The following is a 15,155-nucleotide window of genomic DNA, read 5'->3' as shown; positions in this document are numbered from 1 at the left end:
AAAAGTAAGAAAAAAAGATGACGATATGGCGACTAGTGTTGAGAGCAAGTGCTCGCTACTTGAGTTTGCATCGGGTGCTCTGGTATGCATTGAGTATCGTGGGTATTTGACATGCTAGAGTCTCTGCCCCATATGCTTCGCGGCCAAAAAACTTTACGGGGATTGCCTGCCATGCACGAGCGATCCCCGCATGTTTTTTTTTGGGTGTCTAATAACCGTGAAACATGCGGAGCAGGGACTCGAGCATGTCACTCAAGCACACGCTGTACATGGTGCATACCTGAGTACCCGATGCAAACTCAAGTAGCGAGCACTTGCGCTCCAGAATAATGACAACTTATTCAATATGATGACCTAATGTAAACAAATTCTGTGCCGTACCTCTGGGTTCAAAATGTTCACTATACACCTTAATAAAATCCTTGAGGGGTATAGTTTCCAAAATGGGGACACTTGTGGGGGAGCTCCACTGTTTAGGCACATCACGGGCTCTCCAAACGCGACATGGTGTCCGCTAACAAATTGAATGGAAAATCGGCTCAAATTGTTAGCGGACGCCATGTTGCCTTTGGAGAGCCCCTGTGTGCCCAAACATTGGAGCTCCCCCACAAGTGACCCCATTTTGGAAACTAGACCCCCCAAGGCACCTATCTAGATGCATAGTGATCACTTGGAACCCCCAGGTGCTTCACAAATTGATTCGTAAAAATGAAAAAGTGAAAAAAAAAAAACACTTTTTCATTTTTATGTCCCTCCAATGTTTGGGCACACAGGGACTCTCCAAATGCAACATGATATCCGCTAACAAATTGTCGGCTCAAATTGTTAGCGGACACCATGTTGCGTTTGGAAAGCCCCTGTGTGCCCAAACTTTGGAGCTCCCCCACAATTGACCCCATTTTGGAAACTAGGGGTGACTTCAAATGTGATGTGGTCCCTAAAAAAAATGGTTTTGTAAATTTTGTTGGAAAAATGAGAAATCGCTGGTCAACTTTTAACCCTTATAGCTCCCTAACAAAAAAAAATTTTGGTTCCAAAATTGTGCTGATGTAAAGTAGACATGTGGGAAATGTTATTTATTAACTCTTTTGTGTGACATATCACTCTGATTTCAGGGCTTAAAAATTCAAATTTTGAAAATTGCAAAATTTTCAAAATTTTCGCCAAATTTCCGTTTTTTTCACAAATAAACGCAAGTGATATCGAAGAAATTTTTCCACAATCATGAAGTACAATATGTCACGAAAAAACAGTCTCAGAATCAGGAGGATCCGTTGAAGCGTTCCAGAGTAATTACCTCATAAAGTGACAGTGGTCAGAATTGTAAAAATTGGCCCGGTCATTAACGTGCAAACCACCCGCGGGGCTTAAGGGGTTAACATGCACAGAATTTGACGCAAATGGGTTTGAATGGCTACTAAAGGTAACATTCTCACCTGTGACCTGTTTGCTTGTAGTCAGTGTGTGCATAAAAGCTGAGTGAGTTTCTGGGATCCAGACAGCCTCTTGCATCTTTCATCCAGCCACTGACGTTTCTTTATTGTGAGTCATGGGGAAAGCAAAAGAATTGTCAACGGATCTACAGGAAAAGGTAGTTGAACTGTATAACACAGGAAAGGGATAAAAAAAAAAAAAAAAAATCAAAGGAATTGATAATGCCAGTCAGCAGCGTTCAAACTGTGATTAACAAATGAAAAATTCAGTGACTCTGTAAAAACCAAACCACGGTCAAGTAGGCCAACAAAGATTTCGGCCACAACTGCCAGGAAAATTGTTCGGGATTAAAAGAAAAATCCACAAATAACATCAGCTGAAATTCAGGACTCTGAAAACTAGCGGTGTGGCTGTTTCAAGATGCACAATAAGGAGGCACTTGAAGAAAAATGGGCTGCATGGTCGAGTCACCAGAAGAAAGCCATTTCTACGCAAATGCCACAAAGTATCTCGCCTACAATACGCCAAACAGCATAGAGATCAGCTTCAAAACTTCTGGAACAAGGTAATTTGGAGTGATGAGACCAAAATTGAACTTTTTGGCCACAACCATAAACGTTACATTTGAAGAGCGGTCAACAAGGCCTATGATGAAAGTAACATCATTCCTACATTAAAGCACGGAGGTGGATCGCTGATGTTTTGGGGATGTGTGAGCTACAAAGGCACAAGAAACGTGGTAAAAGTTGAATGAAAGATGAATCCAGCACGTTATCAGCAAATACTGGGGGCAAATTTTCACTCATCAGCCCGGAAGCTGCGCATGGGACGTACTTGGACGTTCCAACATGACAACGATCCAAAACACAAGGCCAAGTCGACCTGTCATTGGCTATAGCAGAACAAAGTGAAGGTTCTGGAGAGGCCATCTCAGTCTCCTGACCTGAATATCATTGAGCCACTCTGGGGAGATCTCAAGCGCGCAGTTCATGCTAGACAGCCCAGGAATTTACAGGAACTGGAGGCTTTTTGCCAAGAAAAATGGGCAGCTTTACCATCTGATAAAATAAAGAACCTCATCCACAACTACCACAAAAGACTTCAAGCTGTCATTTGATGTTACAGGATGCAATACATGATATTAAGAACTGGGGTAGGTGAACTTTTGATCAGGTTCATTTGGATGTTTTTGGTTGTCATTAAGATTTAAAAAGAGAAAACACAGTAGTTTGACAGTAAATGGCTTCACCCAACTAATAACTATGAGTGGAGAAAAAGTTTTTTTTGTCATCGTTCATATTCTCTGAAACAAGGCCAAGAAAGGAAAAATTCTGCCGGGGTATGTAAACTTTTGAGCACAACTGTAAATATCAATAGTACACGTGAAAGTAAGACATTTTGTAATATATTTTATTAGAGATATCTGCTGCTTTCTACTTCTGAGCTGGTCATTCTCAAAATTCTCAATTCATGGGTAAAATCTATCTTCAGTGGAAAACAGGAACAGTCGTTTCAGGAGAACTTGAAGCAGAATGTATCAGCTTCTCCCTCCTCCATAGAGTTGCAAAAGTACTACTATCTCCGTAATGTGAAAATCTGTCTTCACTGAATATTTTACCTGGGAATTGAGAATGAATGATCAGTCCAGGAGAAGAAGCAGCCTTCTCTGATAAGATTATATTACAAAGTGACTTGTTTCCATGTGCACTATTGACTTCTCAAATAAAAATGTAAATGACTGCTACTCTTGACAGTCCTCTGTAGATGCAGAAGATGTGATTCCGGCTCATACTTACTACATGTGCCCACACCATTTAATCGTTGCATGTGAAGGAGAAACTACAAATGGCTTTGCTGGCACACAACTCTATTTTTCCTCCTCTGCAAGAACCATGTGTTATGTATTAGCTGAGATTCAGAAGGAGATCTCGTAATCTCCTCCTCCCTCCACATCATGGTTACTATGCCAATGACTAAGTGCTCACTGAAGTGGATCACAACCTATGTGAACAAGTTTTGTGCCTCTACTGTTCAAACAGCAAGAACACGTCTACTTGTCTCCCTGCTGCCTATTATTAATTTCAATAATATATAAAAAAACGGCTGAAAATTTTAATGAGTAGTAAATTGCTAAATTGTTTGTATTTACATGCGCAATCCAACAATACCCATATATAAAGATGGGAATAAGCCTTTAAATAAAGTTTTAGTTTTTCTTTAAATATCCTTAAGATAAGGCTGTCATTGTTTGGTAATCGGGATCAAACCCCTGGCACCTTGAGAAACAGACGGCTCCGTTCCATTCAAGCCACTGTGCCTCTGTAAACAATTAAAAGGTTTTTTTTTTTTGTTTTGTTTTTTAATGGCCTTCAGCTTGATCTTGAGCCATGGTGACTTTATGAACGATCTGTAGGAAGATCGATCTTGTGCAAGCCTAGATAGGTCCACCAGGGTCTTCTTCGCCATCGGGTTGCCGGTCTTCCTTTTCGCCTTGTTCCTTCTATTCTTCCAACCATGATGCCCTTCTCCAGTGATTGCTCTCTTCGTATGATGTGTCAAAAGTAGGCAAGTCGTAGCTTGGTGATCCTTGCTTCGAGTGACATGTCTGGCTTGATTTGTTCCAAAATTGATTTATTTGTTCTTCCATGATATTGATAACAGCCTTCTCCAGCACCACATTTCAAACTCGTCGATTTTTCTATCTTGTTTTTTTTATCGTTGAGTGCTCAACAATAGGCTACTAGATAAGCCGACAATGTTTAAAGGGCTTATCCGGGACAATTTTTTTTTTCTTGTGGGTCTAAAAACTAGTTGCTAACTATCTGCCTGTTGACAATCATCTCTGCCGGCTCAGAGCAGTCACGGACCGCTCCTGCTGTGAATTCTGTGCCTTCCAGAGACATCACTTTAACAGAGCCGCTGCTTTTCTTCTACTCTGCACTGTTAACAAAGCTCGAGTGCTCATGTTATGCTGATTTGACAGACCGCTATTGTTGCATATCTGCGGGGAGCGAGCTGTCAATCACCATGATGCCTGCAGTCATGCCCCATTGACAGAGCAGCCCAGAAGAGTAAGAGCTGCTTTGTTGGCGTGAAGCTGCAGAATTGCCGGCAGGAACAGTTTGTGTTCGCTCTGAGCCGGCGCCAGGTAGAACAGGCAAATAGCAACTACCTATTTCTCATTCCTCATTCTTCATTAATAATTTAAATAAAGAGATCAAAGTACTCAGTAAATCTGCTATTTCAAAATTTTTATTAATGTTATCACAAGACATACAAACACCCCATAAAATCATGTCAAAAGCCCCTAAGACATAGAAAGCCCCAGTAAGTTTGAGGCAGTGTGGTAAAGAGATATCACTGTAAGCACGGAAAATATAAATACAATTCAGAAAATAGGAATGTAAGATTATATCAGTAACGTTCCAAACCTCTTATTTTCGTGGGATATGCCCCATGTCCCTGCCATTAGATTATCACAAAGCATGTGTAAATAGAGTACATACCCCTATTTATAGGTCATAGAAATATCATATGACATGTACAGAAAAGTGCAAATTTTCACATTTGGAGGGATATGTTCTCATATGGAATTATCATATAGCATATATAGGCAAAGTACAGATCCTCATAATTTAAGGGAAATATCCTCCTGTACAGGTCATTAGATTATCGTATAACACATGTAAATAAAGTATAAATCCTCATGATTTGAGGGATATCTCCCATATACAAGCCAGTAAGATAATCACAGTGGTAACATCAATTATAGCTTACATATAAAACACAAAAGCTAGTAAATAAGACCGGGTGCATATCACCGATCCTAAGGATCTGAACAGAGTCCTTGTCAGCAGTCAAGTGATATCAGCATTATAGTACCCCCAAGGCAGGCAAAATACAAACCAATGCCAAAGTGTTGTAGGACCACACTGCCTCGTACCCCAACGCGCGTTTCGCGTGCTGCTTCATCGGGGGGTACAGAGGCAGTGCCACACCTGATGTATTTATATAAAAAGAAAAGAGCGACGCACACCTGTTATTCCCTCTGTGTATTAGGGCGCACGCATGCCGTCCATAGCGCGTCGCCATCACTTGGCCGGCGTCCAGGAAATCGAGATGCGCATGCGCGCATATCGATTCCTGATAGGACGCCAGTCGATGGATTCCTGATAGGACGCCAGTCGATGGAGGCGAGGCCGCTATGACGCGTCACGCGCGCGCACCACACCGGGTCCGTGCACACTCCATGTTAAGTCTGGGCAAAGTTGCCCTCAAACCCTATCCATACATAGACAATACAGTTTGGCAATACATAGTAGATGTATCTTTATATCCATCACGATGACGTTATCTTTCAACTTGATGATTCACATTTTAACCCGTCCTGCATTATTAAAGAAGATAAAAAAGTAATAATATACATTCAATACAATATAGGGCAAAAGTAATAAATGCAGAGTTCTACATCAAAGTGGTATCTACAATGAAATAATTATAGAATTCTCCTAATATTATTATCTAAAATGTACATATTATCACCAATAGTTATAAAAATATTATTATAAAATTGTATCAAAGTAAAAGGTCATCTTGATGAAGTATAAAATATCAATATACATATCTAGATAAATAAATAATTGTATTTCATATCCACATAATAACCATAGAGTATGTATAAAGGTAAATGATCACAGTGATCAAAATAACATATCGAGATAGAGAATATAGATAACCAGGAATGGCAATATAAAAGGTACAGTGTAGTGGGACAAGGCATAACCGCAACAGTGCCATCATATTCAATCCCATTATAAAAGGTCACACCAGAAATGGCGCAAAGCTCACTGAGTCATTTAGGCCCTTCGGTTTAATTGTATCAAGAATAGTAATCCATTTTGCTTCGGTTTTATGTAGCAAATTTTTAGCATCTCCGCCCCTTGCTCCCAAACGGATCTGGTCGATTGCTCGAAAACGTAAAAGGCGCCAGTTGCAATTATGCAGCTCGCGAAAGTGCTTAGGGATGTTTTTGAGTTTGGCTATTTGCTCCGGGTCTATAATTTTCGCCGCATTTTTTATGTCTCTCAAGTGTTCCAAGACTCTCACACGGAACTCTCTTGATGTTAACCCAACGTAAATTAACTTACATGGGCAGATCGCCCAGTAGATAACGTCAGTAGAGCGGCAAGTTAGCCACTTAAAGATTTTAAAATTACGAGTATTTTGGGAGTCGTGGAAGGAGAATGCTCTATCTACCTGGGAACAAGCACTACAAGCGCCACATGGGAAACAACCCCATTTAGATTTTACATGACCAAAATTGAGACCCCCAGATGCAGGTGGTATATAGTGACTTCTCACTAATATATCATTTAGATTTTTTGATCTTCTAGGGGTCACTAGGGGTCTTGAGGGGATTATGTTTTTTAGGGTAGGGTCAGATAAGAGGACAGGCCAGTATCTTGTGAAGATTGCCGACATTTCCCTCCAATGCGTATGGTAGGGTGTAATTAGTCTCACCTGTTCATTTTTTCCTTTTATTTTCTTCTTCAGAAGTTGATCTCTTGAAGTTGCCATTGCTCTAATGTAGCCCTGTTGGATGACATCGGGGTTATAATTACGGACCTTAAATCGTTTTTTTAATTCCCTAGCTTGATCCTGAAAAAGAACATCCGAAGAACATATTCTCCGAGCCCGGAGGAATTGTCCCGTAGGGATTGATTTGATTACCTGAGGGGGATGCGGCGAAAATTATAGACCCGGAGCAAATAGCCAAACTCAAAAACATCCCTAAGCACTTTCGCGAGCTGCATAATTGCAACTGGCGCCTTTTACGTTTTCGAGCAATCGACCAGATCCGTTTGGGAGCAAGGGGCGGAGATGCTAAAAATTTGCTACATAAAACCGAAGCAAAATGGATTACTATTCTTGATACAATTAAACCGAAGGGCCTAAATGACTCAGTGAGCTTTGCGCCATTTCTGGTGTGACCTTTTATAATGGGATTGAATATGATGGCACTGTTGCGGTTATGCCTTGTCCCACTACACTGTACCTTTTATATTGCCATTCCTGGTTATCTATATTCTCTATCTCGATATGTTATTTTGATCACTGTGATCATTTACCTTTATACATACTCTATGGTTATTATGTGGATATGAAATACAATTATTTATTTATCTAGATATGTATATTGATATTTTATACTTCATCAAGATGACCTTTTACTTTGATACAATTTTATAATAATATTTTTATAACTATTGGTGATAATATGTACATTTTAGATAATAATATTAGGAGAATTCTATAATTATTTCATTGTAGATACTACCTTGATGTAGAACTCTGCATTTATTACTTTTTTTCTATTCGTCTTGAATGTATATTATTACTTTTTTATCTTCTTTAATAATGCAGGACGGGTTAAAATGTGAATCATCAAGTTGAAAGATAACGTCATCGTGATGGATATAAAGATACATCTACTATGTATTGCCAAACTGTATTGTCTATGTATGGATAGGGTTTGAGGGCAACTTTGCCCAGACTTAACATGGAGTGTGCACGGACCCGGTGTGGTGCGCGCGCGCGACGCGTCATAGCGGCCTCGCCTCCATCGACTGGCGTCCTATCAGGAATCGATATGCGCGCATGCGCATCTCGATTTCCTGGACGCCGGCCGAGTGATGGCGACGCGCTATGGACGGCATGCGTGCGCCCTAATACACAGAGGGAATAACAGGTGTGCGTCGCTCTTTTCTTTTTATATAAATACATCAGGTGTGGCACTGCCTCTGTACCCACCGATGAAGCAGCACGCGAAACGCGCGTTGGGGTACGAGGCAGTGTGGTCCTACAACACTTTGGCATTGGTTTGTATTTTGCCTGCCTTGGGGGTACTATAATGCTGATATCACTTGACTGCTGACAAGGACTCTGTTCAGATCCTTAGGATCGGTGATATGCACCCGGTCTTATTTACTAGCTTTTGTGTTTTATATGTAAGCTATAATTGATGTTACCACTGTGATTATCTTACTGGCTTGTATATGGGAGATATCCCTCAAATCATGAGGATTTATACTTTATTTACATGTGTTATACGATAATCTAATGACCTGTACAGGAGGATATTTCCCTTAAATTATGAGGATCTGTACTTTGCCTATATATGCTATATGATAATTCCATATGAGAACATATCCCTCCAAATGTGAAAATTTGCACTTTTCTGTACATGTCATATGATATTTCTATGACCTATAAATAGGGGTATGTACTCTATTTACACATGCTTTGTGATAATCTAATGGCAGGGACATGGGGCATATCCCACGAAAATAAGAGGTTTGGAACGTTACTGATATAATCTTACATTCCTATTTTCTGAATTGTATTTATATTTTCCGTGCTTACAGTGATATCTCTTTACCACACTGCCTCAAACTTACTGGGGCTTTCTATGTCTTAGGGGCTTTTGACATGATTTTATGGGGTGTTTGTATGTCTTGTGATAACATTAATAAAAATTTTGAAATAGCAGATTTACTGAGTACTTTGATCTCTTTATTTAAATTATTAATGAAGAATGAGGAATGAGAAATAGTTTAGTGTATTTGGGTTTCCTCATTTTGTCTGAAGGATATTAATACACTATATTGAAATGAACGTCTATATCCTTTTTTGTTTACAAAAAAATAGCAACTACCTGCCTGTCAGTTCTTGGCCCCATGAGAAGAAAATCAAGATAGTCCCATATAACCCCTTTTAAGTCCTAGACATCAATATTTAGGTCCCGGAAAACTGGTTATCTGAATGCTGATTAGTCAGTTGCATTTTACTACTACACAAAACTAAGACATTATCGCAAAGTGAAATTCTTTATTACATTTTTTTGTGTTACTTTTCAGCTTTATAGACATTAATTTCACTCTGATTATGTCATTATTCTGTATGGGATGTGTCAGGGTTCTCCTTGTAATTACTGGAACCACCAGATACAAATTGCTTTCTACATAGCTAAAATTGTTCAGAGGTCAAGTGGGAAACATTCGACGGATTAACAGTTAATGCATGAAAGGTCACATAGATCTAATGTCATTTTTACCCTTTCGTTGCAGAGGAAAATGATAAGATTTTGGTGGAACAGGAGGAAGAGGAAGAAGAGGAGGAAGAAGAGGACATTATTTCTCAAACAGAAGAATTGGTAAACCAGGCCCCTCCTGATCCTGCTTCTCCACCAGCACCTGCACCTCCTCCACCCCCACCTCCTCCCCTACCTACTCCAGTAGCCGTCATTCCCCTTCCTGTGGTAACCAGCACTCCTCAACCAGTAGTCCAAACATCTTTGTCACCTCCCGTTGTTCATCGTCAGCCACATGTTGTCAACCCGCCTGTTATCAACAAAGATGTATCCCTGGCTCCTGTCATCCAGCGACCACCAGGTCCCGGACTCTCAGAGATCAAGACAACACCTTTGAGTGTAGGAAGTCCTAAGCAGCTGCACCATTACTCAACCCCTGTACTGGCAATAACACACCACCACATTGTGCAGCAGCAACAACAGCAGCAGCAACCTATACAGCCCCAGCCAGCAGCCCTACAACACCCACAGCAGCAGCCTTCAGCACAACCCTTGGGTGCTCTTAGACTATCTTCAGTAGATGATGGAAGGCCGAATGAGCAGAGAAGACGACCTGGAGGGTAAGAACTTCCTCATTAGGACCAAAACTAGTGCTTTTGGTGTTACGCTGTGCTTTGAGCTCTTAACTATTTTTGAGATCTTAGATGCATCACAGATGATTGCATAGTCTTCAAATATATAAGAAATGTAGGCATACTTGTCCTTCTGTCTGACTAGTGATAAAAAACTTAAAATTGCTTCATTCGTTGTTACCGCATATTACAAGTCTTAACAAAGGTTCTGCATCACACAGTTCTTGAATGATCCATCTGTCACATATGTCCTCAGCGTTTGATCGGTAGGGTCCAAAAACCATAACCTGACGATAGTTAGAGAAGTATTGTGCCATTTTGTCTTTTGTCGGCTCCACTTAGCTTTTTGTCCCTGGGCTGCATGGTCTGACTTTCACAGTAATGGGCCTACATGAAATGATTTGATAGGACACTCTTTTAGTGCCACTGGCTCTATGTTTAGGCTTTGAGGAAGTTAGGGTGGTTGGACTCTAGCTAATTCACATTAATAGTATATATTCCTATAATGTTATGAGTGATACAAGTTGACCAGCTTTAAAAAAACAAAAAGAGGCGGATTAATCAAGACCTGTGTTTTGTACTCTAGTCCTGATGAAGAGTCAAGTGCACCTCTTAATGAATTGGGCGCACATTTCAGTTGACGTGTGCCAGCATGTGAAGTATACTCCTGTCAGGTGATGTCATTTATGTTATGATGAATTTTGTTGGCCACGCTTAGCCATGCCTCCTCTTTCATAAGCCTCACCCACTTTTCAAAAAATTGGCAGAGCTGGCATAAAAATGCCAAAAGTCACAAAATGTTTATGCAACTGCAGTGTGCTCAAATATTTTTCAACCTTCTATTTTACTCCAGATTTCTGGCACAAACTGATGAAATGGCCCCAAAATATTTGTGTTACTCCGAACGCTTGATGGATTAACGTAATAGTTTTGTTGTTTTCAGTCATTTTGGGATATTTCAAGCTAAGGGAAGGGCAGACACATTTGCAGAGCTGGTATAAGCGCCCTTTTTGTTTCAATTTATATCCTTTTATACTTGGGTGTAAGTAGCATTAAAGTGTAATTGTTGTTTCAAGTGACTTTTCAGAATAGGTTGTCCACGAGGAATAACACTATTTCTGGCAATTAGAGAAAACTGCAGGCTACAAGTTATGTGTCCCCCCTGTCTCTCTCACTAATCCCCTTCATCCTCTTCCCCTTCCCCTCTCCATAGACTTAGATAGGCAGCAACTATAATCTGATCCCTCAGTGAATTGATAACTTGTTTTCATTGAAGACAGATTTGAACAATGAAGTCAGAGGAGACTGATAAGTAGTTAAAGGGGCATTTTTCTTTAGCAAAGTATATTTGAAAATTTCTAATCTTTACTTGTTACTATTGATTTTGTTAAAAAAAAAATCTGAACTGACTGTTAATGCTTTAAAGCTTATGAATGTGAATATAGTAAGCATGAAATACAGAATTATCGGAAATATCTGTATATTCTGTTTAATACCATTAAGTCTCCCTTTCTTCTATCAGCACATTTGCTAATTCTTCCCCCTTCAATTAATTAGGATAATTTTTTTTTATTCATGTTGCAAGTATTTTGGTTCCTTGTATAATACACTTTGCCTGGCGGAGGATGATGTTCCATATAAAGGATTCAATGCTTTACATTGCTTTTTTTTTCAAAATCATTTATTAGAACTATTGGCTAATATTGTAAGAAAAGAGAATGAGGGTATTGAAATTACCTTTTGTCAGAGTACAGCCCTTTCTAAAATAGGAGTGAAATATGAGCGCTATATATAGTGGTAGGTTAGGAGGTCATCTTTTTTTTGGAGCCTTTACCATACTGAATAGGTAGCAATTTTGTCAACTGGACCTATAATCGCAGTGTAGCATCATTGGTCTGTGGGTTTATATATTTTTGTTTTGTGGAGTTTTTTTTTTTTTTTTTTTTTACATAAATGAGTTTTAAGGCAATAAACTAGTGGATTATATAATCTGTTTTCCGCTTTTGTTCTTTTGCCTGCAGGGCTGGCACTCGGGAAGTTCATAATAAATTGGAGAAAAACAGGTATGTAATTAGCCCTGGCGCTCTCCTTTCTGTACCAACTCCCTAGACCACTTATGCAGTATTTATCTAACGTAATGCTCCAAGTTAACCGATTAATTTAATATTTAGTATGGCTTTGGTCTCAAGGCACTTAATCGGATTTTGTAGTTTAAAATTTTTATTTTATTTTTTTTTTTATTGAGGCCGTAATTGCCACATAAACATTTTTATATTTCATTTTATTAGGCGTTAATTGCTTCATGTAGCTCTTACCAGTACCATAAGCCAGGATGTAGGTTTCGGGTTCTGCGGACTGTTGCCTCCGGACAATTGTTTTCCAGGAAAGTGACTGGTAGAATTATGTGTATGTTCATCTTTTAATAACAAGTATAGCATTCATCTGTATACAACGTTGATTGTGTAAATAGATTGTGCTACTTATTGCAATTTGTATCATAGCTTAGTGGTGCATTCACAATTCTGTAGGCTTCGGAGCATGCATGGACCCGCGCATTAATGGGAGAGGGATCGGGAAGTATAACTGTCTACCGTGGTTTATAGCCACATTAACTCTCCCATTGCGGTGCAGCTACAAGAAAAATATATCTTTGTACCATGTTAGTCCTTAGATGGATAAAAATAAATGAGGATTTTCAATTTTTAGTTTTTGAGTTCAGCTAATCTTCCATGAATGTCATCTATTCATGGATTCTTTGACAGTTTCCAATGACAACCAGCAAAATTGTGGATGTGGCTCTTGGCTGCACATTAACATGTATTGCTCAATTTTTATTTATTTTTTCATGATTATATATGTGTGTATAAATGGGAACCTGGTGTTTCATTGTGAACATATGCTTTATTTCCTCAATTCTGGATCATATTCTGGTAGACCGTACAAGAGGGAGCATGTAGACAGATTAAGATCATGAGTGATTAGGAGTGATCGGTCTAACAGCGTAATGCTTCAGCCTCCTAATACCTGGATCTCCGATAAGTTATTTTATTAGATAAAAAATAGAAAGCAACCATCTCAGGGCTCGGAGTTGTACGCTGGCGTATGTAAACTTGTTTGGAACCATTTCGACCTAAATATGCCTAACACCACTCCAACATTTGCTTACATATGTTAGTTTGCATTGCATGGCTTTGTAGAATTTGTATCTCTAGGCTAGGATACACCATTTCTTTGATTGGTGGGGTCTGACCTCTGGGACCCCCACAGATCCCGAGAATGAAGGAGCCTCACAGCTGGTTTAGTGAGGTGTCTCATTCAGTTTTTTTTACCTGTACAATGGCCGCCCACTATGGAAGAAACTGTGGCCATTCCCAATCCGGTTGGACGCATACCCAATCCTAAAGCGATGGCGTATGCTTGTGATAAGATTAAAGTAACTTGGCAGGAGATGCATGCTGCCAGAACCCGAAGCAGCATCTCACAGGGAAATGATCTCTTATTGCAAACCTCTGTCTTAAAATAGTTTAAAACCAAGAAGGGAACAGGGAGACTAGTCATCTGAGCCGGTCCCTGCTGACTTGTATAAGGAGAGACCTGTCAATCAACCAAGTGGGGAGAAATCTGCTAGGACCAGGCCAGAAAACTACTCTCCGCTTTCGCAGTATTTTTTATAAACTAGTGTTGCATAACTTCCAGCTCTGGGGCTGCTGGCGTCCTACAATGCCATTTTGTGCAGCCCAACCCATGTGGTAACCGACATGTTCTGGATGGGCTCACATGTATTTTATGTACTCTAGAAGGGTGGCGTGTAGTGAGGAAGCAGGGATAAGTAAGTCCTAATAGAGCAATGTGTATCCCCTCTATTGATGGAATGGGGGTCTCCTGACCCCTGTGGCACTTCAGAAAGAAGTTTTAGAGGTGGCAGTATATGAGTGCTATCATCTTCAGCAGCTCACATTTACTCCAATGGAGAGACGTGCCGGCATGCATGCAGCCTCCCTTTCCGGAGTGTGAATGGGAAGGCACCCCGTAGCTTGGAGCACTAGAAGGGGTACTGGCACCTATCAGACATTTTTGGCTTATGCTTCCCATATGTTAGAAATGTCCCGGATAGTAATGCCTCTATTTAATGGGTTTTTTTGCTTTCAGTATTCTGCATGCAATCGGCCTTTGCCTGTGTTAAAAAATAATAGAAACAGCAGCTACTCACACTTCACCCTCCCCACATCCCCTGCTTCTCTGCCACTGCTCTGGTCACTCTGCAGCGCTATTGATGGACATCATCACTGCACCAGTAATCAGTAGGCTCAGTGATTGTCCACAGCGCTGTTGAAGTGAGTTCACTACACTCAGGTAAACAGTCACTAGAGCAGCGGCACAGACGCAGCGCTGGACCCAGGGAGGGTGAGTACCGGACATTTCTATTATTTAAAATAAAATACTGTGCAGAATGGTGAGAGTGGAAGCCCCCTAATAAGTTACTTGTAGCTCTTGGGATGGGTCTGATCTGACACCGTGGCCCTCAGACCAAAACAGGTTGTGCATCCTTCTTCTAAACTATGTTATAACTTAGATGTTTGTAACCAAAGAGTATTTCATTGTCTTATGCTGCAGGGATATATGTGTATGTATTTTATTTTATTTACTCACTTATATAGCGCTATTAATTCCACAGCGCTTTACAGACACTATCTGCACTGTCCCCATTGGGGCTCACAATCTAAATTCCCTATCAGTATGTCTTTGGAGTATGGGTTCAAATCCCACCAAGGACAACTCCCCGTGGGTTTCCTCCGGGTTCTCCGGTTTCCTCCCACACTCCAAAGACATACTGATAGGGAATGTAGACTGTGAGCCCCAATGGGGACAGTGATGATAATGTCTGTAAATTGTCTGAATTGCAAATCGCTGTGGAATATGTTGACGCTATATATATAAAAATTATTATTATTATTAATTCAACAGTGCTAACCACTGAGCCACCATGCTGCCCATGTATG

At 40.2% G+C, this 15,155-nt stretch overlaps 1 protein-coding gene across 2 annotated transcripts in view; it reads left to right on the top strand.

The window, feature by feature from the left end:
- Positions 1-15,155, top strand: part of MNT (MAX network transcriptional repressor) — a 112,866-nt gene that overhangs the window by 39,395 nt on the left and 58,316 nt on the right. The window contains exons 2-3 of one of the 2 annotated variants that reach the window (XM_073667786.1): positions 9,561-10,143; positions 12,177-12,218. In XM_073667786.1, the coding sequence (XP_073523887.1) occupies positions 9,561-10,143; positions 12,177-12,218 (625 nt within the window). The remainder of the gene's footprint in view (positions 1-9,560; positions 10,144-12,176; positions 12,219-15,155) is intronic. The other variant, XM_073667787.1, reaches the window with a different exon arrangement.

The sequence above is a fragment of the Phyllobates terribilis genome, unplaced genomic scaffold (genome assembly GCF_046119375.1).
Source record: "Phyllobates terribilis strain yellow unplaced genomic scaffold, ASM4611937v1 Scaffold_2__4_contigs__length_985480577, whole genome shotgun sequence".
NCBI classification, from domain to species: domain Eukaryota; kingdom Metazoa; phylum Chordata; class Amphibia; order Anura; family Dendrobatidae; genus Phyllobates; species Phyllobates terribilis.
Note: the sequence above shows the minus strand (reverse complement) of the source record. Positions and strands in the feature narration are given on the sequence as shown.